Here is a 25691-nt window from a genome sequence, read left to right as displayed (position 1 = left end):
CAAAAAACATAAGAACTGAAACTAAAAAACAAAAAAAATTAAGGATAAATATGTATTTTCTCTTAAAGAGAAGAAAGAAGAAAAAAAAACCGACCACTATTAAGAAACCATGCCAATTTAACTTTGAAATATTTTATAACACATTGGATAAGCAAGAAAAAACAAATCTGAATAGATCACAATTCATAAAACCATGCTAACATAACTTACAAGGATGAAATTTTAAAAAAAAATTAACTTCAATGACAGAAGTACAAAACAATAACAATCTCAAGGACATGAAAGGAAAATATTAACTATGAACTTTGACGTGAACTAGTAAATTAGAGAGGATGGATAGGAGGTTGGTGTACCGTGAAACACCCATTTTTTTTTAGTTTATTAGTGGAATAAAATGACAGAAACATTTGCATGCTGCAGAACATTTGCTGTTTTCCCCGTATGCTTGTCAATACTAAATTTTCTGCTGTCGAATTCTTGTTTTCAACGGCTTTGCTTATCTTCCTACCTCACAGCTTTATGCAGTACAATTTTCTCAAAGAACACAGAATCACGTCTAAAGACATAGTTCTGGAGACTTCAAACGATAACGAAACTACACTAGAAAGATCTGTTCTAGGCATTGCATAATTTTAAAATAGTTGGCAACTGTGTATTTATTTTACCACCAAGAAAACAGGCGAGTTTTAGTGAAGCAAATAAATAAAGTTTTGTTCACAGAACTGTAATAAAGATGCCTCATGTTGAACTCCTTAAACTTAAGTCAGCTAAATGAATGTGATGCTATTTGTGTTTTTCGAGTTAACAGGCATCAAGAATTCGTTTATCAGTACCAAAATCCTATATTTGGCTGATTGGCTCAGCAGACAAGCATACACATGATAGGCAGCCAATTAATTTGAGTACTGCCTGCCCATTTTCATTTTCATCTTAATCTCTTAAAACTAGAGGATGTTCCCATACACCTCCTGCCTAATTACAACAGCTACTAGGCATTTTAATATCATCCTTTCTAATAATAATTGTACTTGTATTCCACTTAAAAGTAGAGAAACTCGTTTAGAAAATGTGTACTCTTACAATTATATTGGATCGGGGGGTTTCAAAGTAATCTCTTTTTCTTGGCCTCCCAGAAACTACAATCTAAGCATCTTCTTCATCATTTAAGCCATTCCCTTTTCTACAAGGTCTAGTATAGAAGAGAAGACATTGTATATCCACATTATATAGCACTTTGCAGAATGTACCTCGCTAATGGCTACAGTTCTAGAAGAGGACTTCCTTCTTTAGCAAGAACAAAAAGACCACCATCCCCTCTTGAGATACGGAGATCCTCATCAAGGTAGGTAATAAGAAGCCAGGAGCTTGCTTGGTTGCCTGGAATGGGTACCTTAAGTGGCGGCTGGCCAGAAATGGTTCTTCCAATATTTGCCGCTGCCTCCTGCAGAGGATTGAGAGATTGCTGGACAGGAGACAAATTGATCTTTTGCCCAAATAGTTCAACATTTTCTGGGAGATCTATGTTGGAATTTATTTCCGGAGGTTGCAGTGTACCTTCCTTAAATTCAACCTGGGCATTTTGAAAGTAGAGGAGACTAGTAAGGTTTAGTTAAATCCTTATGCCAGAAAGTTGAAAGAGGGGGATTTCAGAAACCAACTCTTCACAGCAGGGGCCACAAAGCTTAAACTAAAAACAGTATCTTTCCAATGCAACAATTTCTTATGCTTTCCTAAGAAGATACTCTATTACTGTATTTTTCTATTTTCTGTTCCATTTTTTTAACATCAAAAGCCACATTGTTTCAAAAGTTTTAAGAAGTACCTGTATTCTTGAAGGAGTCCGAACCTCAAAAGTTGCAGATGCGCTAAAAGAGAAAGTAGCAAAAGGGCTTGACAATGTAGTTGAGTTCACAATAGATAGATTGCTGGAATCAATTGTTTGAGATATGCTTTTCACTTTCAATAAAGGTGTAGCACCTGCTGCCAGAAGTGGCAACAGTTCAGAAAATGCAGTATACCTGTCAGTTATAAATCCAAATTAGATAACAGATTCATAATTGAAGACGGTGAAAATGACAAGAAAATATATGAATTTTGTCAATTCATCAGGATGCTTGCTACAATGTTTTCCTTCATGTAATTGAAATCACCAGCAAAAAATTGCATTTACACAAACTCTCCGGAAGCATACAATAAAGCCACAGTTCCATCCAATTGTAATCCTCATACATTTCATTTTGTACATGCCGACATAAAGAGTGGCAAAGAAAGCAGCCTTATTTAATAATCTTTAGGACAAAAACAAAACACACATTTTATGTGGTGTACTTCCAACAAAAGATGATGCTTCCTATTGGTTCCATACAGATGGGCAAGCTGGTCTTATTGTGCAGCACACAAATCGATTAAGTCCGTGTAATTTTATCAGCAGAAAAAATGACTATTTGTTCTTTTCATTTCAAGCATCATAGCAGTTTCAGAAACCAGCTTTCCATGGTACGAGAATCCCAATTAAATTGTTTCCATCAGAAACTCTATTCTATAACTCCAATCAATCTCCAATGGACTGATTCAAAGTGCCCCTAATTAGAATCCCAAACTTGAATTATTATCGATTCAATAAGCATTTGAGAACCATCAATAAGTCTTGGTATTCAATTTCATGTTAATTTAGCTACCAAACCCTCAATCTCGACAATAACTAAAAATACATAGATTCCAAAGCCCAAAGTAGTCTCCTTTCCAGCTATAAATTCCATTTCTACTAAACAATTTATAAAAAACACGCACAAAAAAATACATAATATACAATAAAAAAAAACTTCAAGAATTGAATTAACTTCAATAAACTAACAAACTTACACCAAGACCCATTTTCCATCGAGCACACCAGTAGCATCCACAGGTGCCGAAGTCGGGTTTACAGCCTCCAGCTGATTAACCAGCTCTAAAACTTCAGCCCGGATTTCCGGGGTGGCCCGAAACCCAAACTCCGTGCCATAGACCGTATCTACCAAACACCTCTTCAAATCCTCAATCCTCCCATCCTTCTCCACGACCACCGCACTGCTGGTACTCGGTGCCGCTGCGGTGCCGTTTCCCGCGTCAACAAATTGCTCCCCCCACTCGTCATCATTTCTCGGAGGATCCGAGTCCGCATTTTTTGGTTGCTCGGGCTCTGCCTTCTCGCCCCACTCGTCAGTGATGCTTAATGGAGTTGGGTTTGGCTCCGGATCCGGGTCAGATGACGGAACAGAGGAGGAGGTGCGTGTGAGGTGGGTGGGGAATCTGGGTTGTTTAGTAATTTGGGGATGAAAACGGAGAGTTTTAGGGGATTTGCAGGAGAAAGAGAGGGATGGTAGTTGTGGGGATTTGGGGAGAGGGAATGGGTTGTCGGGGTTTATGGAAGACGAAGGGGAGAAGAAGAGGGAGGAGTGTGAGGTGAAGAAGAGTGCCATTTTTATTTTTATTTTATTTTTGTGTGTGTGTGATTGAACTTTGGTGGTATTTGTAGTCCCAGATACATTCATCAAAAAATTATTTTTCTTTTGGCGTTTTCGGATTTGGAGTCCCATTATTATTTTATTATTGTTATGTATTTTCTTTTTAGGTTACGAAAGATCAACTAATGTTGAAGACGGAAATAAAACATGTTTTGAAGTCCAAAATAAGATAACAAAACTAGAGAGAAAATTATATTTTTTTAATTGATTTTTTTATTTTAATTTTTAATAATAATTTAATTAGAAATTGAGTTCTGTAATATATTTTAATTTGTTTTTTATAAAGTTATTTTGATTTTATAATCTGGATTATGGATGTATTAAATAAATCTGAGTTAACTCAAGTTAATTTATTTAATTTTTTTTAATTTTATTACTTAGTGTTAATTTAATTTAAAATTTAATTTTATAATTTAATTAAATTTTTTTTTTTTTATGATATACAAATCTTAAGTTGTATCTTTTGATCGACACTGTTTGGCATTGCGTTCCAAACAGTGTTTTGCCCAAATTCAATTTTTTTTTTTTTGCTAAAATTAAGTTGGGTTTGTACTTTTTGGATCGTTTTGATGTGCTGATGTCAAAAATGATTTTTAAAAAATGAAAAAACATCATTGGCATGCTTTTCGGCACGAAAAGCTATTTGAAAAGCAACCGCTACCACACTGCCAAACACGCAAGAAAAGCCAAATCTCCCTCCACAACACAACAAGAGAAGCATTTGATGATGAGGTAATGGGGAAACAGGAGCAGTTGTCTTTTTTATATATATATTAAAAAAAAAAAACCATCACGAGAAGATGTGATTTAGCATCCTAAAAGAAAGCACATCTGTATTCCAAAACAAACTTGATATGTAATTAAAAAAACTTGCTTGAAAGGTCTTATCAATGCCAATCTGCAACCATGTCAAGCATAGTTTTAAAACCAGGACTGGCCCGGTGGGTCGACCCGAGCCTGGGACCGGTCCCGGTGGAGGCAAAAACCCGCTCGGGAATTGGCCCAGGAAAACCCGGTCGACCCGGCAGGGGTCGACCCGGGACCCGGTGCACCCGGCCAAACCCGGGTGAGACCCGGTCAATTTTTTTTTATTTTCACTGTCATTAAACGACGTCGTTTTTTACATTCTAATGCCAAAACACAGAAGAATGAAGAGTGAAAACAGAAGAAGAACAAAGCAATAAACCTAATTAATCTCTGCGATAGAAACTCAGTTGAGGAGCAACGAACATCTGAATATGAGAAGGTTTGAATCTCCTTCTTTCACTCTCTATTTTCTTTATTTTTGGTCATTTTCTCATTTCTGGCATTAACTTCAGCCCAGCACATCAATTTCAATTTCACTCTCTGTTTTACATTTGATGGGGAAAGACGATGGGGAGAGGAAGGTAAACAGGCAAAGCCAGGCTATCAAGCAACTTCAAATGGAAAGACCTAATACCACCCCACTTCCTGGGCACAATCTCCGCGATCCCATTAATAGCAGTCATCACATTTTTGGAAATCTCCTCTCTACTCATCGAAACCCTCCCTACCTTCACCACACTACAAGTTCCAGTCCTCAGGAACAACAAGGCAGACCCACACGCCTTGTCAATCTGCTCCTTCCAATTTTGGTGCTTCAAATCCAAAGTCATCAGAATCTTCTTCTTCTTAAAAAACTGTTTCCCTAACATCTTAGGCAAGAGAGGAACCACCCTTTTATCCGCAAAGAACATATCATAAGAATCACAGAGTTTCCTCTTAGCCTTAAAGGGACGGTAATCGGTCTTGAGCTTGGAAATCTTGATGATTTTGGAGATGGGTATGTTGTCGTTTTGAATCTTCTTCTTGGCAGCATCTTTATTGAGGCCTGATTTGGGTCTGTCATCGATGATTAAGCAGAGCTCAGGGGCTTCAGTTAGAGGGTTGGTTAAGGGGCAAGGGAGAGGGATTTTGTGGGCGTTGATGCGGCTGACACCCTTATGTGGGATCTTTTTGAGGGTTAAGATAAGGTAGAAATCACATGCAAATCACCCGATTTTTTATAGGTTTTTTTTTTGGGTTGACCCGGGTAAACCCGGGTCAACCCATATGACCCGTGACCCGATCACTTGACCGGGTCGGGTTTCAAAACTATGATGTCAAGAGATAGAAGAAAGGCATCCTCAAATAAGACAAATGAGAGCATAACCACTCACCCAGGTGTGGGAAATAAGAAAAGTTGATCTAACTTTTTTTAACGTTATAAAATTTTATGAGGCATTATGGTATCATAATATAAATTATGAATTTAATAATTTAATTTAAATTGATCTAATTTGATCTATTATATTACTATTTTAATATTATTTTTTTAAAAAATATATTTTTATCAATTATTTAAGTTGTTTTTGAATTTATCAAGTTGATTGAATTACATCAAATCAACCATCATATAGTTTAAATTTTTTATACCAGAAAATACATTAGTCATACTTGTATGTGTATGTGTGTAAAAGAAATGAGGAGATTGTTTCTTTTCATGCCAAAATACATGTAAGTGATATTTTTTTTATTTTTTAAAAATTATTTTTAATATCAACACATCAAAATAATTTGAAAACACTAAAAACATATTAATTTAAAGTTAATGAAAAAATATAAAAATTTTAATTTTTTTCAAAAAGGCTTTTGAAACACAAAAACAAATAAGCGAGGACTCAAATTAAGTCATGTCCCCTAACAAAATTAGATGCCAACATACAACATTAATTTGTTTTAAGAATTGTCATAATCTATTTTGACCCTTTGATTTTCTATGTGTTTTTAAAAATTACATTTTCAATCCAATTTATTTTTTGATAATTAATTTAGTTTTATAAAGAAAAAAGTTTAAGGAGTGAAATAAGAGAACAAGGGACTGAGAATAGTAAGAATTGTAAAATAATAATGAGAGATTATTGGGGGGGGGGGAATAAATTGGAAGATCAAGCAAGATTGAAAAATTATTGAAAAAGATCCATCCTATGCATTGAAAAAATAATAATTAATTAGAAATTCATGATCAATATAGAAACAATATAATTATCAAATTTTTTTTTTAGTTGCTTTTGTTTTGTAGAGGATTTCAAACAATATAAATAAAGGAAACACAAATAGAAAAGAGAAGACACGGATAGGTTAAAAAGAAGAAACTCTCACAACAAGTCTAACTAGATAAAAGATATAGCAAAGAGATAAAAAACCTAGCACAAGGAAAAAAAATAGCAACAATCCAAAAAAATCCAATAGTAGTTGTTGTGTTCTTGGCCCTGATGTCTTATCTTTGATGGAGGGGGTCGACACCACCTGCACCAACAGGAAGTCGAAGGATTAGTGCACATGGCGGACACACCCACACACTTTCTTAACCTAGAAGCACATGCAACAAAGCCTTGAAAGCCAGACCATCACTCCGCGTATGAACAATACACACAAACACTATTATTTTTCAAGCACTCGTTCTAGCCTCTCCAGTCCAATTCCAACTAACCATAATGACTTGTAAAGGATAATTTTGAATCCTAATATGTGATTAATTTGCATTTTAGAATAATTTATGATTTGTTTGTTAAGTTTTGAATCACAAATTATATTGATGTTGACTTTGTTTTGAATAAATTCAAAATGTATTCGTGATTTTCTTTTCATGTTTGATTATGCTTGTTTATATTAATTAAACTGGTTGAAATATTTATGACTATTTATGACGGTAATGCTTGATTAGATAATTAATTTACGATAAGTTAATATAAATCGGGTAATTAAAGGAAACAGTTCAAAACCTGAATGTCCATTTATTAATATTTTAAATCTTACCCTTGTAATAATAATAATAATAAAAGGATTTGGTTTTATTGTAAAGCCTACATCCTTAATCTCTTTCTAGAAATTCTTAGCTCTAATAAATATATATTTATTTTAGGTAAAATATTAGCATGCATGCACAATATATTGTTTTATCAATTAAATTAAATAATAATACAACTTATCTTATATAAAAATATTTTAGGGTGAATTTCATTTTCTATTAAGCATAATCAACCTTACACCAAAAATCTTTAAAAGACTAACTAGAATTCCTAATAACCGTAACATGTTTTTCTTTATTTTACCCCTTTCATGTTATCAAATCTTCAAAGTACATGTCCCTGCAATAAAATGACAGCTTCATTGGAAATTTAGGGTTAAGCTTTGTTTGTTTAATTCTTAGGATAACATGTTTGATATGGTTTTGTACATATTTCATGTTTAATTGCCTATAATAATTAATATGTGTTTACTATTTATCATTCGCGTGTTCTATGTTCTTGTATGCATCTTTGTCTATATATTCTTGTATGTCATATTTCATACATAATTCATTTTTATTAATCACATGCATCATTCTTTGAATTGAATATTTGTTTTATTGGTATGCTCGTATTACATAACACCTTGTTACATGTATCTTGCTCTAAGTTAGCATTAGGGGATTGACGATGCTTCAATGGGTTATACTCTTATTAAAAGTTTGTATGGTCATAATTAGTAATCAATAAAATTTCGCTCAGTCTACTATCTATATTTTATAGACCTAAAATTAATCTTTTATGTTATCTAGGTAGTAAAGAATCTTTTTGAGACCATTAGATTAACTCACTTATCATTGCACAATGGCTAGAACCTTTTCATAAAAACTTTACGAGATGGGTGAAAAGACAAGCGAAAGCGACATTATAAGAGATTCATAAGACATCCTGAAATGTCAAAGTTTTCGCTTCACTTGCTTCTTAAAATTTGGGTAATTAACACTCAAAGAGAATGAATTAAGGAAAAAAAAAAAAAATATATATATATATATATATATATATATATATATATATATATATATATATCCATTTTTGGATGAATAGAGGTTTCAAATAAATGAACATAATTTTTCAAGGCTTTTATTCCTAAAGTGGATGGATTAATATATTCAATAATTTATCATACAATAAACATTTTTATCCATGACGGGAACAAGATATCCAAGGTGAAGTTGCTCATGATAGTGATTGAATGATACTTTAGAACGATACAAAAACATTTGAACCTCAAATTTTTAAGAGACTTATCCCAAAAAATGAGTGATGATAAAATCCTTTTCTGAAAAAAAGTAACAAGAAGAAACAAACATAAAGTATAGTTTATAAGCTTAATTTTTTATGCATTTCTTTTATAAAAAGATGATTTTCTAAAAATTACTTTTAAAATTTTTAAACATTAAATATTTAAAAATTACAAACCAACTTATAAATTATAGCTTGGATTTCAAGAAAATTGTTTTCTTTTATTTTGAGTAGAATATACTTTTTAGAAGTTATAAAAAAATTAAAAATATTATTTTATTTGTTGATTATATCAAATTTGATCATCAATCTTTTAAATGTTATATTTTTGTTTTGAATCTATTTTTTGGTTTTTTCTTTCAATATAGTTTTTTTAAAAATTTGATTTAGTTTGTTTTTTATAACAACTTTGGTCCTCATTCTTTTTATTACAATTTGTTTTTTTTCTTATTTTAATTGAAGTTTTTTTATCTCTTAAATTTGATCCATATTATTTTGATTATTATTTATTTTATTTAAAATAATTTATGATTTATAATTCATCATCTTTCAACTTTTTTATCTATCAGATTTGGTTTTTATTTTTTTATTATTATTTGTTGCATTTGAAATAATTTATGAAATTAAATTTTTTTCAATTTCATTTTCATCAAATTTTTTTTATTTGTCATTTTTTGTTTTATTTTTTTAATAAACTTGAAAAAAATATTTATAAAATATTTTTAATTTATTTTTTATAATATAATTAAATACTAAAATAAAATTTTAATTTATTTTTTATGATACTACTTAATACTCCCTAGCTACCATTATCAATCAAATGCGATCTTCAACGGAGATGGATAGAGAGATAATGAGCTAATATCCAGGGGGTAAAGAAATAAATTATCACATTTTATTAATAAAAATAATAATCTGGCTCACATTTTATCCACGATCAATTTAATACATGAGCGTATAATTAATCGAAACCCCACCAGGGAAAGTAATATTATCAACACTCTTTTGTTTACTGATCAATGTTGTTTTTCTTCTCCAGGTCTCAATAAAAGATGTGCTTTTTAAGAAATAATAAATACAAAAAAAATTGTATTTGATTCGGAGTGGAAAAAAGTCCCATATATAAGAGTATCATATTTTTAAACTTTTACAGTGATTTGAAATTAATTATTATAGTATTTAACTTAAATTGAATTGATAAATAAATTAAATTTATATATTTAGAAGAAATAAAACTCAATTCATTTTATTTTTTACATTACCCTAGTCACTTTTATTTTATTTATTTAAAGATTTTTAAATAAAAAATATGGATAGACCACTATTTTAAAGAAATTCATTTTAATATTATTATTTTTTTAATATAATAAATAATAGGGGTTGATTTCTAATTTATTTTTATCAACTGAGCTTTCACAGCAAGCTCCAGTGGGGTGGGGTCCTCATGGTTATGGTGCCACGGGGGATCCAGCGATAGATTTATCCGTGTCCTGTGGCTTCCATTATCTTCTGATACTTGTCGGCTATATTCATATATATATATATATATATATATATATATAGATAGATAGATAGATAGATAGACAGACACACACCACACACACTCCGTCTTATTTTATTGGCCTTTGTCAGTTTTCAGTAAAAATTAATTTTGGCCAGCCTTTTTATATTATTTTTATGGGTTTAAAATTAAAAAAATTAGAAAAATTAAAGTTTAAATTATTTTTATATTTTTTTATCTAAAAAAAACTAGCGAACATTCTGTTATACACACCTTTTGAAAAGTCAAAAGGGCCATTTAATGGAATAGAAGGATCGCTCAATACGTTTTAAAAATATTAATTGATTTGCATGTGTTATGGTTAAAAGAACTCTAAAATACGTAGATTTTTCACTATAATGTATTTTTTTATTATTTTTTTGTTTTTCTATATATAATGTATCACTTGCATACAGTGCATAGTGAAACACTCGACTTTTTTTTTTTTTTTTTTCTTTTTTTTTTTTCCATTTTGCTTATGGGTTTTTTTCTTTTTTCTTTGTGTTTTTTTTTATTTTAATGTTTTTTTTTATTTAATTTAGTTTGTTAATATGAAAAAAAGTTTTTATTTAGTTATCATACTTTCATGACATAGACCTCAGGTTTTGACAGGTTAACCTGGTTTAACGGATTAACCTGAATTTTTTTTGTTTTTTTTTCCTTTTTAATCAATTTTTTTCATTTAATTTAGTTTATTAATTTTTTTTTTCGTTTGACCCATTGATTTTTTTTTTCTATTTAGTTATCAAACTTTCATGACGTGAATCCCAGGTTTGACTGGTTAACCTGATTTGACGGGTTAACTCAGTTGATTCAGATTTTTTTTTCTTTTTCCTCATTAGTAATAGGCTTATGTCTTTTTTTTTTTTAATTAATTTTTTTCATTTAGTTTAGGTTGTTAATGTTCAATTTTTTTTCTATTTCTTTTAATGATTTTTTTTTGTTTAATTTAGTTTGTTAATGTGAAAAAAAAATTTATTTGGTTATTATACTTTCATGACACGGATCTCAGGTTTTGACAGGTTAACCTAGTTTAATGAGTTAACCTGAATTTTTTTTTTGTTTTTTTTCCTTTTTTATCAATTTTTTTCGTTTAGTTTAGTTTGTTAATTTTTTTTCGTTTGACCCATCGATTTTTTTTTTCTATTTAGTTATCAAACTTTCATGACGTGATTCCAGGTTTGACGGGTTAACCTGATTTGATGGGTTCACTCAGTTAGTTCAGATTTTTTTTCTTTTTCCTCATTGGTAATAGACTTATGTCTTTTGTTTTTTTTAATTAATTTTTTTTCGTTTAGTTTAGGTTGTTAATGTTCAATTTTTTCTCTATTTCTTTTAATGAAATTTTTTTGTTTAATTTAGTTTGTTAATGTGAAAATTTTTTTTTTATTTAGTTATCATACTTTCATGACATGGATCTCGGGTTTGACAGGTTAACCTGGTTTAACGAGTTAACCTGAATTTTTTTTTCCTTTTTAATTATTTTTTTTTATTTAGTTTAGTTTGTTATTTTTTTTTTCATTTGACCCATCAATTTTTTTTTCTATTTAGTTATCAAACTTTCATGATGCGAATCCCAAGTTTGACAGGTTAACCTGATTTGAGGGGTTAACTCAGTTGATTCAGATTTTTTTTTCCTCATTAGTAACAGGCTTACGTCTTTTGTTTGTTTTTGTTTTTTTTTTTTTAATTTTTTTTTAATTAATTTTTTTTCGTTTAGTTTAGGTTGTTAATGTTCAATTTTTTTTTTATTTAGTTATTAGACTTTCATGACACGAATCCCGGGTTTGACGGACAACTTGGTTTGACGGGTTAGCCCGATTAATTCTGGGTTAACCCGTTAATTTTTTTTTCTATTTAGTTATCAAACTTTTACGGCACAAATCCAAGGTTTAACTGGTTAACCCAGTTAATTTAGATTTTTTTCTTTTTCTTCATTAGTTTTTTTCTTTCTATTGGTTTTTTTCTTTTTGATTAATTTATTTAATTATCACACTTTTATGAGATGACCTTGCAGCCAGATCCGCATCCAAAGCTATTGGGTCTGGTATTGGAGCTAGACCTACTGAGTCATGCAAGTTTATTATTATTATAAATATTACTTTAGGGTCAAACGTTATGGCCAAATTCAAGATTCTTGGATATAACTTTTTAGAAAGACCTAACACTTTTAAATCTTAGTTTTTTTTTGGTATTTTTTATACAAAAAAAATTAACCGCGATATCGCGGGGTTATGGGACTAGTATACTCTAAAATGTGTGAGATTTTCATTGTATATTTATTATTATATAAAATTTTATTTTTTTAGTTTGATCCTCAAATTTTGTTTTTGGATGATTAAATTCTATTTAAGAAGTAATTGATTTCAAATTCTTAGGGAATTGTGGGATTGGAAAAGGAGGGACCGAAAAGAAAAATACAGCAAACATGGGTGACATACCATAAATTTTAAAAATATTCACTTTGGTCTTTCAACTTAAACAATCACGCAAACTATACAATTTCGGTTCCTCGAAATTGTTCAAATTCCATTTTAGTACAAATGTTTGTTTTTGTTATTTTTTGGTTTCTAGTTAAGAGAGGAGAGAGAGAGAGAGAGAGAGTGTCACTAAATTCCAGCAATAGAGAAAAAAGCTTGTTGTTAGCACTGATTTAGGCAATCAAAATGAGAGATTTTTGTGTCAAATTGTTTTATTTAATAAGAAAAGTTCATATTAGGTGTTTTTGTACATTAAAAATTTGCAACAATATAGATCTGAGCTCGAGTTGATTTTTGATTTCAGGTCAAGTTTGTTTTTTAGGGCCATAAATGGGTTTGTCATGGTTCATAGGATGTTTTAAGTCAAAACGAGTTGCAAAATAGGTTTTTGGGGCAAAAGAGCAAAGGCCTTGATTTTTCGGCCACCATAATAACCAAAATCTAGACAAAACAGGCGATGCGTCGTTTGTTGCTGATATGGCTGTGAGACCCAGGACGCTTGGGTCTGACATGGTTACCGTAAAAAATATAACTTTAAATAATGCAGTTGAACAGAAATAAAGTGACGTGATCGATTAAAAAACTAAAACAAAAAAAGGGGCAAAACCTCGTCTTTTATATTTTGTCCAGAGGTTCTCTTTTAAATAATATTGATTTTTTTTGTTATGTGTTTAATTTTCAGAGAGGTTTTTTGGTTCATCTATGGTTTTGTTTTTAGCTTTTATATAGATAAACTATGTTTTTGAAAATAAAAAGGTATTAATTTTCAGATTATATTTTTAATATGTGTAGCATTACATGTTGTTCCTTTTTTATATATATATTTTGTTCAATCAATTTAATGTTCTATTTTTCAAGATTAAATATCTTGATTTACATTTGTTTTTATGTTTTTCAAGTTTTGTTTTTAGATATCATTAATAATTTTTTATTTATTCATTAACGCACATAATTTTTAATTTATTTGATTACATGTGTGCATAATTTTTTTAATTTTTTATATTTTTTTTTAAAAATCTTGTATATATATATTTTTTTATATATAAAAAATAAAAATATTTAACCTAAGAGCACGGTAAATTACGAAGATATATCTAATAAAGTAGCTTTGGAGACATCTTTATCTAAACTCAAAACCTCTTTAAAAAAAGAAAGTATTAATACCAATTTGAGCTTCAACTCATTAACCAAGATCAATCCTTTAACATATAATGCAAGAAAGTTTTAAAAGGAAAACGACAATAGTTTGTTTGGTTAATTATATTAGAGTCTCGTTTAACTTTTTTTTTTTTTTTTGCTTTATCTCTGTTTATTTGTAGATTGCACTCATGACACTTTATATCATGCAAAAAATTCAACAAAAAAAATCAATTTATTTATAAAATTATTATTATAATTTATTTAATAACTAAAAAGTCCTTATAATATTAAAATTATAAAATTACCGTAATTATTAGGTTGCCATTTTTGTTTTGGAATTTTATCAAACTTGCTGTGTGCACTATTTATAGGCTTTGTTTCGTTTGGTTTTTGTTTATTTTTCTCTTGCAAACTCTGTTTTTTTCCCCCTCCAACTCCGTCATTACTGTGAAATTTCAGTTTTAAGATTTTACCATCCAATCAACTTAATCAATAAATAACAAAAAATAAATCATACCGAAAGGAGAAAAAAATCATAACCATGAAGTCATTTGAGGACAAAGGGGGGTTTAATTCTTGGACCAAAGCTAAAGGGTGGCCTGGTCCCTCCAAATCCTCTCCATTAACACAATAAACGCCCTGTTTTTAGTCTGTTTAGATTGGCCGGGGGGGAAAATGTAGACTCTCGTGGACCCACTTGGCTCACATAATTGACAGCTATGATTTATTGACCCTTCCGTTGACTTTTCCACTAGCTTTCTATAGATAGCCTTTTGTCTCTCTCTGTGCATTGACTCTTTTAACCCAACCCAACACTCCATCCAATCTTAATTACCATAGCAAGTGGTAAGAAAAAAAGGCACAGAACGCCACAACGCTTTCGCGTGTATACACGAACCAATCAAAAGACAGACTCACTCACAAATGTGGCAAGTTCACATTGGGAGCGTGAGATGGGAAAAGGGAAAGGTTTGACTTTGGGATTTTAGCTTCGGGGAAAGCATCAGTTTTGGCGTTTGATCGGTTTGTGTCAAACCCTAAAAGAGGAAATCCCAACATTAACCCTATATACGGTGAAACGAAAAAGCAGCCAATTTATGACAAAGGAATAGGGACAGAGGAAGAACAGTACAGGAAGTAAAGTGATAAGCAAACAAGTGAGAGAGTGAGGCTTTTGGAATCAAAAGGGGAGAGATTTTCTTTCAAACTCTTCAATTCCCAAAATTCTAAAGATCACAGCAAACATATTGTTGTTGGTGGTATTAATTCTCACCATGTCAATTTTTAACTCCTTTCCGTTTCTTTTTGTTTGAAGCTTCCTCTTTCCGTTTTTGTTTTTTCTTGACAGCTTCTTTGATTCTCGGTCTTCATGGCGGTTTCTGTAACTCATGGTTACAAGCCTTTGAATTTCATTTTTTCCATAACTTATTATTATTATTTTTTTTTTTTTTGTCTTCATCAAGTCAAAGGTATTAGAGAATCGTCACGACATTCTCTTGCAATTCAAACCTTTTTCTTGGAAGACTTTAATTAAGCTTTCATATTTCAGCTTCTTTCTTTTAGCATTTAAGTCTTTTCTGCGGGGTTCTCGTTGTTTTAATGGTGTTACGAAAGCCATAATTAGGTTCGATTGAGGTTCTTTAATTTGCACACAAGGATTTATCTTCTTGCTCGCACATATTTTCATTTTTGGGTACACGCTGGTCTTTAATTCTTGATAAAGATTTCCCCTTTTATGTATGACAGGCACGACCAGATTTATGTGAGCAGACAAACAACACCAGAACCTAGTTGGGAAAGAAAATCGGTTTCATCTCTTCATATTTCAAAGAACCAAGCAAAAATGTTTGGTGATTGCCAAGTTATGTCAAACATGGGAGGGAATGTAGTCTCCTCCGATACCATCTATTCGTTGCCGATCGAAAACCCTAGCTTCAACTTCATGTCAAGCATGCCTTTCCACACTCTCTCCCCCATTATCTCTGTATGTCCAGACTCTTTGATCTCCATATTTCTTTTATTTATTTCTTTTCTGTTTTCTCTCTAATTTTTCAATATTCAATGGAAAATTAGTTTCGCACAATGTGGTTTGTTTTGTTTAGAAAGAAGGAAACGGGCTAGTTATGCCAGGCAAGGAGGAAGTCGAAAGTGGGTCTGGCTGTGAACAACTTGAAGAGAAGTCAGGGAATGAGGAAGAGAGCAGCGAGCAACCTCCAAAGAAGAAACGTTACCATAGGCACACTGCACGCCAGATCCAAGAAATGGAAGCGTATGTTACTAATTTTTGCACATCTCTCTCTCTCTAATTTTTCTCTTTCTTAAATCTATGAAAGAATATATTTCTCTCATAATTTTTCTTTCTCGTGCATCAAAATTGCCATGCAGAAAAAGCTATTTACCTTGGATTATCTGTTTACAAAATCGATCTTGTTGTTATTCTGTATGAAACAACCCCATTATACATGAAGAATATTATTATATAAGCAAAATTGATTACTAACTTCTCTCTCTAACCATTTCTATTACATCTTATTCAAAAGTTCACCGTTTTTATCACACGATAAAAATAAAGGAAAGCTTGTTTTGCAGCATGTTTAAGGAATGCCCACACCCAGATGACAAACAAAGAAAGAGACTCAGCCATGAACTTGGTCTGAAACCACGCCAAGTCAAGTTTTGGTTCCAAAACCGCCGTACCCAAATGAAGGTAAACATGGTTAATTACCTCTCTCTTGGACCTTTCACTTTCATGGAAACCCTTAAAAGTCCCAACTCTTAATGAAGCCGTTGATTTTATTTCAAGAAGGCCCGCCTCCCATTACCAACTTTTTCACGAAGCCATCGTTTTGAGCATAGTAGCAAAAGGATCGCATTTATAACTTTGGGCGACTGGCTCATAGCTTACAGTCTCACATGCACCACCATATCTGGCTAGATATACAGTCTGTCTTCATTAATAACCCTCTGGAACATGTAATGAACCCTTGCCTGCACATGTGCTTCCCAAAGAGTGCACAGCATTAATGCTACATGGGAGATATTTAAAATGTGTATGACAATGTGGTAGTGGTAGTGGTTACTTTTTAAATAATTTTTTTAAATAATTTTTTGTGTTGAAATTGTTAAAAATATATTTTTATTTTTTAAAAATTATTTTTGATATCATTATATCAAAACAATAAAAAACATACAAATCATATTAAATTTTAATTAAAAAAAAAAATTGAAGCGTTCCCACACACAACCTTAGTGCTGCCGCGTCAAAGTAAGTCCACTAGTTTTCTTCGAGTCTAAGCACTAATAATGTTTGTGTACATTCTTTTTCCTTCACCGAATTTAACAGGCACAACAAGACCGATCGGATAATAATATACTCAGGGCAGAAAATGAGAGCTTGCAGAATGACAATTACAGGCTACAAACGGAGTTACGAAGTCTTATTTGTCCCGATTGTGGAGGTCAAGCCATGCTCGGAGAAATTCCCTTTGAGGAGCTTCGACTTGAACATGCAAGACTTAGAGAAGAGGTGAAATTTTCAAATGTTGCTCTGAAAATAAGAACAACATGTCAATGACCCAATATTTAAACATTCACTTTTAGCTGGCCAATTACCAAATAATCATAATCAAATACATTGCAAATTCTAAACTGCGGCTGTTGATCAATGAATCTTTAATTACAATGTTGTTCAGTTGGAGCGCGTTTGTTGTATTGCTTCAAGATATGGCGGCCGGCCAATCCACCCAATGGTACCGGCTCCTGCTTTTGTCCCCCCTTCCTTGGATTTGGATATGAGCATGTATTCAAGGCCGTTTCCGGAGTCTTTGGGCACTTGCACTGATATGATGCCTATGCCTATGTTGCCAGAAGGCCCAGAACCATCTTCCTTTCCCGAGCCTGGGATAGTATTAATGGAGGAGGGAGAAGGTCTTGCAATGGGGCTTGCATTGTCGTCCATGGATGAACTTGTGAAGATGTGCCATGCAAATGAGCCTCTTTGGATCACAAACAATGAGAATGGAAAGGAAATGCTTAATCTTGAAGAGCATGCGAGAATGTTTCCATGGCCTTCCAATCTCGAACAGAACTCAAGTGACATGAGGACTGAAGCTACTCGTGATTGTGCTGTGGTTATAATGAATAGCGTTAACTTGGTTGATGCTTTCCTGGATGCTGTAAGTCCCTCAATTTCAGAAGAACTTCTTTATACTCATGTAATGAGTATCGAATCATTTTTCTTAATTAATTTGTAGCGCCTGTCGGTATATTCTACAAAAGAATTTTTTAAATTCATTAACAATCTTATCATATATTTTTTTAATTTTTTTTTTTTGTAAAGGTAATTTAAGCTGATGTTGATTTTGTACAAATTGTTAGAATAAATGGATGGAGCTGTTTCCCACCATTGTTGCCAGAGCAAAAACTGTTCAAGTTATAAAAACAGGCGTTTGCGGTGCAAGCGGTTCCCTTCACCTGGTATGTATGGATTTGATGCTACAATTTTTTAATTCCCACATTATCTAGTGTTTATTATTGAACGCTACAAGTACCAGAAATTTCTGTGATATAGCTTATTTTCTGTTTTCTAAATAGCTTAATTATTTGTTACTTGTTATCTGAGCAGATGTATGCAGAATTGCAAGTTCTTTCCCCATTGGTGCCAACTCGAGAAACACATTTTCTTCGCTTTTGCCAACAAAATGTAGAGGAGGGCACTTGGGCTATTGTCGATTTCCCCCTCGATAGCTTCCACGACAACATCCGACCTTCCTTTCCCCTGTACAGGAGACGTCCGTCCGGCTGTGTAATTCAAGACTTGCCCAATGGGTACTCAAGGGTATGCACTAGCCTAATTTTTATGCTTTTATTGTTTATTTGTTTCTTGGTGGAGGGCCAGATGACAATATTTGATACTTAAGCTCGATTCCCCATTAAGTCAATTTTTAAGTCAATTTTCTTGCAACTTATGCCCTCGAAATTGACAAAAAGTTAATTTTTTACACTTGCACATCTCCATACAGTTGACATGGATAGAACATGCAGAGATAGAGGATAAGCCTGTCCATCAGATATTTAACCAGTATGTCTATAGTGGGATGGCGTTTGGAGCACGTCGCTGGTTAGCAGTCCTACAGAGACAATGCGAGAGAGTTGCAAGCCTCATGGCAAGAAATATCTCTGACCTAGGAGGTAAGAGGTTACAATTCTACATATCCTCCACTACTTGAAATTAATTTAGTTCACTATATGTATATCTACTCCAGTATTAAGCTGCATTTAACCTTGTACTAATTATTTTAATATTAGTTATATAATTGTTATCGAAAAAGATTATTTTTCCTTTGCTGCTTCCTAAATGCACGCTTTCATGTTATAGCCAAAATTAGTCCCAGTATCTGCTCAACTTCCATTAATTCTGAACACTTCTATTCCTGGTATGTATTCACAGTAATACCCTCTCCTGAAGCACGGAAGAACATGATGAGGCTGGCTCAAAGAATGATCAGAACTTTTAGCCTGAATATCAGCACTTCTAGTGGCCAATCATGGACAGCTTTACCCGATTCCCATGATGGCACTGTTAGAATTATCTCAAGGGAAATCACGGAGCCTGGCCAGCCTAATGGGGTCGTTCTCTCTGCAGTATCCACAACTTGGCTGCCCTATCCTCACTTCCTAGTCTTTGATCTGTTGAGGGATGAACATCGCAGATCTCAGGTTCTAGTGGACGCCATAAAAGAACTCCTTTATATAGTTGATCTTTTACCCTCCGCACTTGAGATAAATTGTTTGTTTCTAATAATGATCCTTGTAATAATTAATTAACATGTATATTAAATGCTGTGTAGCTGGAAGTTCTTTCCAATGGGAATGCCTTGCATGAGGTTGCTCACATTGCCAACGGCTCTCATCCAGGAAACTGCATCTCTCTTCTTCGCATCAACGTAAGCTTTTTCTTCGCTGCATTTATAATCAATTTAATAATACATACATCACTATCAATTTCCCTCCTCTGTTGTTATTTTTTTTTTATTACCAGTAACATAAAAAGTAATAAAATTGCTGAATTAAACCTCTGTACTAATTTATATATACGCAGCAAGAACTTTATCTGTATTCCATTAAAAAAAATCGTATTCTTGCATATATGTAGGTCGCCAGCAACTCATCACAGCATGTAGATCTCATGCTACAAGAGAGTTGCACTGATCAATCCGGCAGCCTTGTCGTGTTCACCACCGTGGACGTTGAGTCTATTCAGCTGGCAATGAGCGGAGAGGATCCATCCTGCATTCCTCTACTTCCACTAGGTTTTGTCATAGTCCCAGTAGAACCCAGCAGTAGCACTGTCAGTGAAGGCAATTCAATACAATCTAATTCGGAGGATGGAAATGGAAATGGACATAACAACTCAGGCTGCCTACTGACTGTGGGTCTCCAGGCCCTTGCAAGCACTATTCCATCTGCAAAGCTCAATTTCTCCAGTGTCACTGCGATAAATAACCATTTGTGCAACACAGTGAACCAAATCACTGTTGCTCTTAGCAACACCACCACTAGCAGCTGCCTTGATAACGGCAATGCTGCAGGGTCTTGCAATGAGCCTACAGCTGCACCCAAACAACAAGTTTAGGGTTTTCTCCGTGCAAATTACCTTGAGTCTCCCCTCATCTATCTCTCACCCAGAGAAACTCCTTGTGCATTTTGGTGGTTACAAAGGTGGACATTTGACAGAGGACTGAGGGATTATTATTCGCTAAATCCCATTCTATAGGGTTTGTAGAGGGGAGATTTCAGGTAATTATTAGGAAAGTAAAGGCTAGGATTGCAAATAAGTTACCATTACTGTAATGCTAGAAGAAGTAGTGGTAGCTCGGTAAGTAAGAGTCTGCGAAGCAAATTCGGTCAGTGGGGTAGATTTTCGATAAATGGAAATGAAAGGAGGGTTGTGCCATAAATGGCAGAGATATTGGGCTGTGTGAAATAAAAAATAGATGGATAATAGCGGGGAGTCAAGAGCGCACCAAGATGTGACCCTTGCTTCTTGGTAAGGTCTTTTCTCTGTGTATTGTTGTTAATGGAGATGGGGCCTCGCCAGTCAGCAAGGGTGGTGGTTCGGGTATTGACTCCTGCTTGCTTGCCGGTCTGAATTTTATGCTGTTTCGAATTTAATGCCACTGAATGAATAGTTTTTCTTCACTTTGTTCGTATTCTCTATTGATTCTATCTCGTCTTTCTTACTCTGTCGTGAGCCTCTATGTTTAAAAATAGATTTTGTTTGGTATCTTGCACCTTCATGAGTGACTGACCATCCAATCCTGGATCTTTTGTCTTAATTTAAACGAGGAAAGGAAAATTGGAAATTCATCTTTGAATGTTCAAGAAAATAAGATCACCAAGGCAACCTTTCGAAGGTTGAGATAAATGGGGATCTGGGAATCTTGGCGCCAGGATTTTGCGGAAATATATGAAGCCCTCAGGATTCAAATCTCTCTCTGTATATGCAGTGATCCTCCTTGAACCTTGGCTACCTCATTAGGAAAATTGCTAAACAGAACATAACATGATGCATATGTGTGTGTGTGTTTCCAAAGTCTTAAACCTAGAAATAAGACATCTACAAGAAATTTATTCGGTTAAAAGTAATCCCATTTAAGGATTAATCGATGAGATTCCATTAGCCCCTTCTCATCAAGAAGATGCACGCACACCATCATTTCTTAGGCTCCAACTGCAATTGATGCATCTCAACTTCACATCACATGCCCGAAATATTCCATGATTTGTATCGTTAAGACGAACGTAACACCAAATTATATCAGAGATGGAATGATAGTGTTCCCTTGGTTTCGGTGCCTGCCTGCAATACTTTGTCATAGGGTTTCTTATACCCACATGTATGGTATGTCACGGCCTGCATCATTGGTCCGTAAGTTTTACTGTTACCGATGGAAAAATAGAATTCGCCAATTCTTTCAAGGGAATTGCCACCGGCACAGCTTTGTCTAGTTTTTATACATGATATATCTAAACTATCCTTAATTTTGAAGGCAAGCTAGACCCCCCACTATCCAAAGTGTAGTAATTAATAAATGAAGATGATAAATGTATGAGAGGCGTAGGAATAGAATGTTTTTTTGTGTGTTTATTTTATTTTTATTTTTTTATTTACGTGGGTGTCCGGGTCAGCTTGCGCGCACCACGACTAATCCCACGGCCCACTGAACATCCTGCAAACCCAGTGAGCATGTAAGGCACCGCGGGGGTGACAGACGTTCACATGGAGGTTTTTTTGTGTGTTTATGAATGTATGAGTTGATGAGCTTCCGAGCTTGTTATTTAACTGGTGCTTCATGACTGTTTATATAAATTATAACCATAAATGAATCATGTAAGAACAAATATTCAAATAGACTGTGGTTTATTTTAGAAGTTATTGTTTAAGATAATAGCTTTCACTAATGGTAAGTAATTTACATCATAATTATCAAATCTGACTTAGTGGTTGACTCGGCCAAGGAACCGAGTCCTGGGTTACATGAGTTGACCCGGGTCAACTCATGTAACCCGGAAAAATTTAAAAAAATTTTTTTTTGAAGTTTTAATATTTCATACGAAAAAAATTAAAAAACAATCCATGTATATAGACTAAACATGTTATAAAATAAAAATTTAAAAGATTATTTTAAAAAAAAAGGTTTTTATTCTACATTGAAAAGATACCATGTTAGTATGTTATTATTTTAAGTTGAAGTATTTAAACCAAAAAGATTTTTTTATCCCACATTGAAAAAATATAATTTTTTTCTTGTGAACATAGATATATATATATACTAAAGGGCTTCAAATCCCACGTTGAAAAAAATAAAATATTCTTCTAGTATTTATATAGTGAATTTTGAAAAGGGTTAATAATAACCAACTAAAAAAATATAAAAAAAGATGGGTCTTTAGCTAGGAGAAAAAACACATTTGAAAAAAAATCGATTCTCAATCAAGTTTTGTCGGGTCTCCCTGGTCACAGGTAACCAGGTTTTGCCAGGTTTTTACTCATCCCAATCTTTTGTCTTACTCGGATTGGTCTAGCCACTGGGTCCTGGGTCGACTTGTGGAGCTAGTCCGAGTTTAATAACTATGGTTTACATTGTTGATTATGAATTGATATGTAAAAAGTTGAGCTTACTGATCATCTCCTTATCTGCTTATTTAAAGTTGATCCATTCATTTAAAGTTGAGCTTCAATTCTACTAGTAAATTATGAAATTTAACTTTGGGCTTGTTTTAATTATTTGAGCTATTAATTATTTATCTTTTAATTTATTATAGGGATGCAGAATTTAAAGGTTGTTTGAGTTAGGTTTTATTTTTTTATTTTAGTTATTTTGGGTTTTTAATGTGTTAATACCTATTTATCAAGCTTGAGTTTATTAAATCAAATTAGGGTTAGCTTTCTAGTATATAAACTAATTGTTAACATTATTTTGGGATTGATGAGTTTTTATCTAAGATTGCCATATATTGTGTGCATTTTTCTCTGTGTGGTTGAATGATTCTTATACTAAGTTTTTGATTAAACTTGCAGACTCTTCAAATAATTGATCAACTTTATTGTGATTTATATTTTTTTTATTCATGTCTCATTATAGACGTATGGTGAGGGTAATCAATTGCATGTAACTTTAGTTTTTCAAGGCAAGATTCTTATTGGGTTAAGTTACAAACTTTCTTCAAAACCTCAAATTAACAATCCAAGAGAGAATTTTGCATTAGGATTCATCATCCTAGGTGAATTAGAAAAAATATTTTATTTGTTCTCAAATATTATTGATTGTAAATCCTTGCATAAGGTGGAATGAGATTTGAAAATAGTTTCAAATCTTATTCAAAAAATCGATGAATATAGCATTGAGAACAAACATGATTTGATATAGTAGACACATTGCGTGCTATAATATCTAAATCAAAACATTGTTAATATTAAAGGGATAATAATTTATATTGAAAAATTGATCACCAAAAAGTTAAGTTAAATCACTCATGGTTTTTCTAATATTTAGAGAATCATGACAAGTTACTAGACATTGTACTTGATATTCAAATATAAATCAATCAATTGTTAAATTGATAATAAATTAATTTATTTAATCATATTTTATTTAGAATTATGATTTATATTTGAGTCAACTAATCAGATAAACCTAATGAGTCACATATTTAAGAACTATTAATCAAAAATTAAAAAAGATTATTAATCAAATGTGACTTGATTGTAAATTAATTTAGAAGTTGAGGATTGTGATGATAATTAATATAGAGAATTACTGATTTTAAATAAGATGACTTGATATGATATAAATTTCTAAAACTAAGTTAAAATATATTTATATTTTTAAATTTGATATATTGTGTTTATATTGTTAATTTGAAGTTTTTTTATGTTGAAAATTATGTATATTAAATTAATATTTTGAATTATATATATATAAGTTGGGTAGTAGAAAGATTTAACTCCACCATACCGCAGGCAGCATGGCGAAAATTACTGTAGCTTAGAGCTACAAAGAAAGATGTAAAATTGCAAGTTATTGTTGTCAACTTTATACAAGTAAAATTGTGATTTGAAGTGAAACTGGTGTTTTTCTATATACATTGCCTTCTCTCTTTAAAAGGCATCATAATGGGAAGAAGCTGCTTCCAACACTTTGCCAAAGAGAGTAATAAACCAAGTTCCTACAATTTTTTTTCCTTAACCACAGAATCTGTAAATGTCGACATCAAAGATTATCACTTAAATCTCTCTCTCTCTCGATAATTAGGAATATCCTATTTCAAGCAATCGTGCGCTTTGAGAGGAGATTTAATGAACTAAAAGTAGTCCCCTTTCAGGAACAATTCATGAGAACTCGACTCCTTCCTGTCAGGTGCAAGAAGAAATACTCCATCATTTCTTAGGCTCCAAATGCATTCAGTGCATCGTAGCTTCACTGAATATGCCCAAAAGACTCCATGCTTTGATTCTCCAAGGTAGACATAACACCATTTCAACGGGAACATTATATCATGGAACGCAAACGACATGTATTCCCCTGGTTTCATTGTATGCAATTTTTTGTCGTGCTCTCCATCACCGCACATATACTGGATCTCATGATCGGCATCATTGGAAACGGTCACTGTTATTTTTTGAAAAAGTTTATCTACCAACGGTATAGATAGAGAAGATGAAGGTTCGAGGAAGGATGTAAGAAAAATGATGAAAATCGCACAATTTGCAATATTGAATTTGCATGCAGCAGTCATGATCATGGCCATATATACTAAATGGTGGTAGAGATTGCTACAATACTACTTTTATGTGTTGCTTGTTGATCAAGGCATGCAATGGTAACATTTAGGGATTCCTTGTGTCTTTATATAAGCGAGTTGGTTAGAGAAATTAAAACGGATCAAATCTTAAATGCACCAGGTCATCAAATCAACCAAGTCGTTCGTCTGTTTTGCCTAGCTAGAACAAAACGAGTTGTAAACCACTTATTCCAAACGGATCAAAACAGTTTTCTGGCTATATAAAGTCGAAGTTAGTTCAAGAAACAGGGTTTAACGGCAAGCTGCTAGTCATTTGAAGTGCTGTCTTGTTTTTATAGCTGTGCCCAATTCTTCGACAAGCCTCCTTTAACTAATATTGGAAAATCACAGCACATATTTATAAAAATCCAGAAAACTGCCAGTGTGTGCCGCATAATACAGCTTTTACCAGGTCTCCAATTCCTTAAACATCTCTGTGTGCTGTGACGACAGGTTCTTAACCTCAAAAGGGTAGCCTGGTAGTTTAGAAATCCACCCCCTCCCTCCTTCAACTTGTTGAATTCAAATCTTAGGACTAATATTTGAGAGAATTTATTTTTTAAAATATACTTAGGTCGATTGGAAAGGT

General features: G+C 32.7%; 3 protein-coding genes across 4 annotated transcripts; 1 reads left to right on the top strand and 2 right to left on the bottom strand.

Annotated features, from left to right (window-relative positions):
• Positions 1-1009: 1009 nt before the first annotated feature.
• On the bottom strand, positions 1010-3500 carry LOC118039222 (plastid lipid-associated protein 3, chloroplastic). Its single transcript, XM_035045864.2, has 3 exons — positions 2863-3500; positions 1823-2018; positions 1010-1570 (listed from the first exon to the last, which is right to left on the bottom strand). Exons 1-3 carry the CDS (start codon positions 3456-3458, stop codon positions 1259-1261), a joined length of 1104 nt encoding a protein of 367 aa, XP_034901755.1. The 5' UTR covers positions 3459-3500; the 3' UTR covers positions 1010-1258.
• A 1355-nt stretch (positions 3501-4855) lies between these two features.
• Positions 4856-7300, bottom strand: LOC118039176 (uncharacterized). Its single transcript, XM_035045794.1, has 2 exons — positions 7289-7300; positions 4856-5476 (listed from the first exon to the last, which is right to left on the bottom strand). Exons 1-2 carry the CDS (start codon positions 7298-7300, stop codon positions 4856-4858), a joined length of 633 nt encoding a protein of 210 aa, XP_034901685.1.
• Positions 7301-14858: 7558 nt separating this feature from the next.
• Positions 14859-20956, top strand: LOC118039221 (homeobox-leucine zipper protein HDG5). Of its 2 annotated transcripts, XM_073410401.1 has the most exons (13): positions 14877-15015; positions 15105-15380; positions 15503-15740; positions 15859-16025; positions 16346-16463; positions 17100-17282; positions 17449-17931; positions 18134-18232; positions 18381-18593; positions 18778-18946; positions 19206-19474; positions 19606-19701; positions 19911-20956. In XM_073410401.1, exons 3-13 carry the CDS (start codon positions 15600-15602, stop codon positions 20388-20390), a joined length of 2418 nt encoding a protein of 805 aa, XP_073266502.1. In that variant the 5' UTR covers positions 14877-15015; positions 15105-15380; positions 15503-15599; the 3' UTR covers positions 20391-20956. The 2 variants fall into 2 exon arrangements, with proteins under 2 accessions (XP_034901754.1, XP_073266502.1); XM_035045863.2 differs by lacking the exon at positions 15105-15380 and having other exon boundaries at positions 14859-15015.
• Positions 20957-25691: the final 4735 nt, after the last annotated feature.

Source organism: Populus alba, chromosome 1 (assembly GCF_005239225.2).
Source record: "Populus alba chromosome 1, ASM523922v2, whole genome shotgun sequence".
Classification (NCBI taxonomy): Eukaryota; Viridiplantae; Streptophyta; class Magnoliopsida; order Malpighiales; family Salicaceae; genus Populus; species Populus alba.
This window is presented reverse-complemented; position numbering and strand designations above follow the sequence as displayed.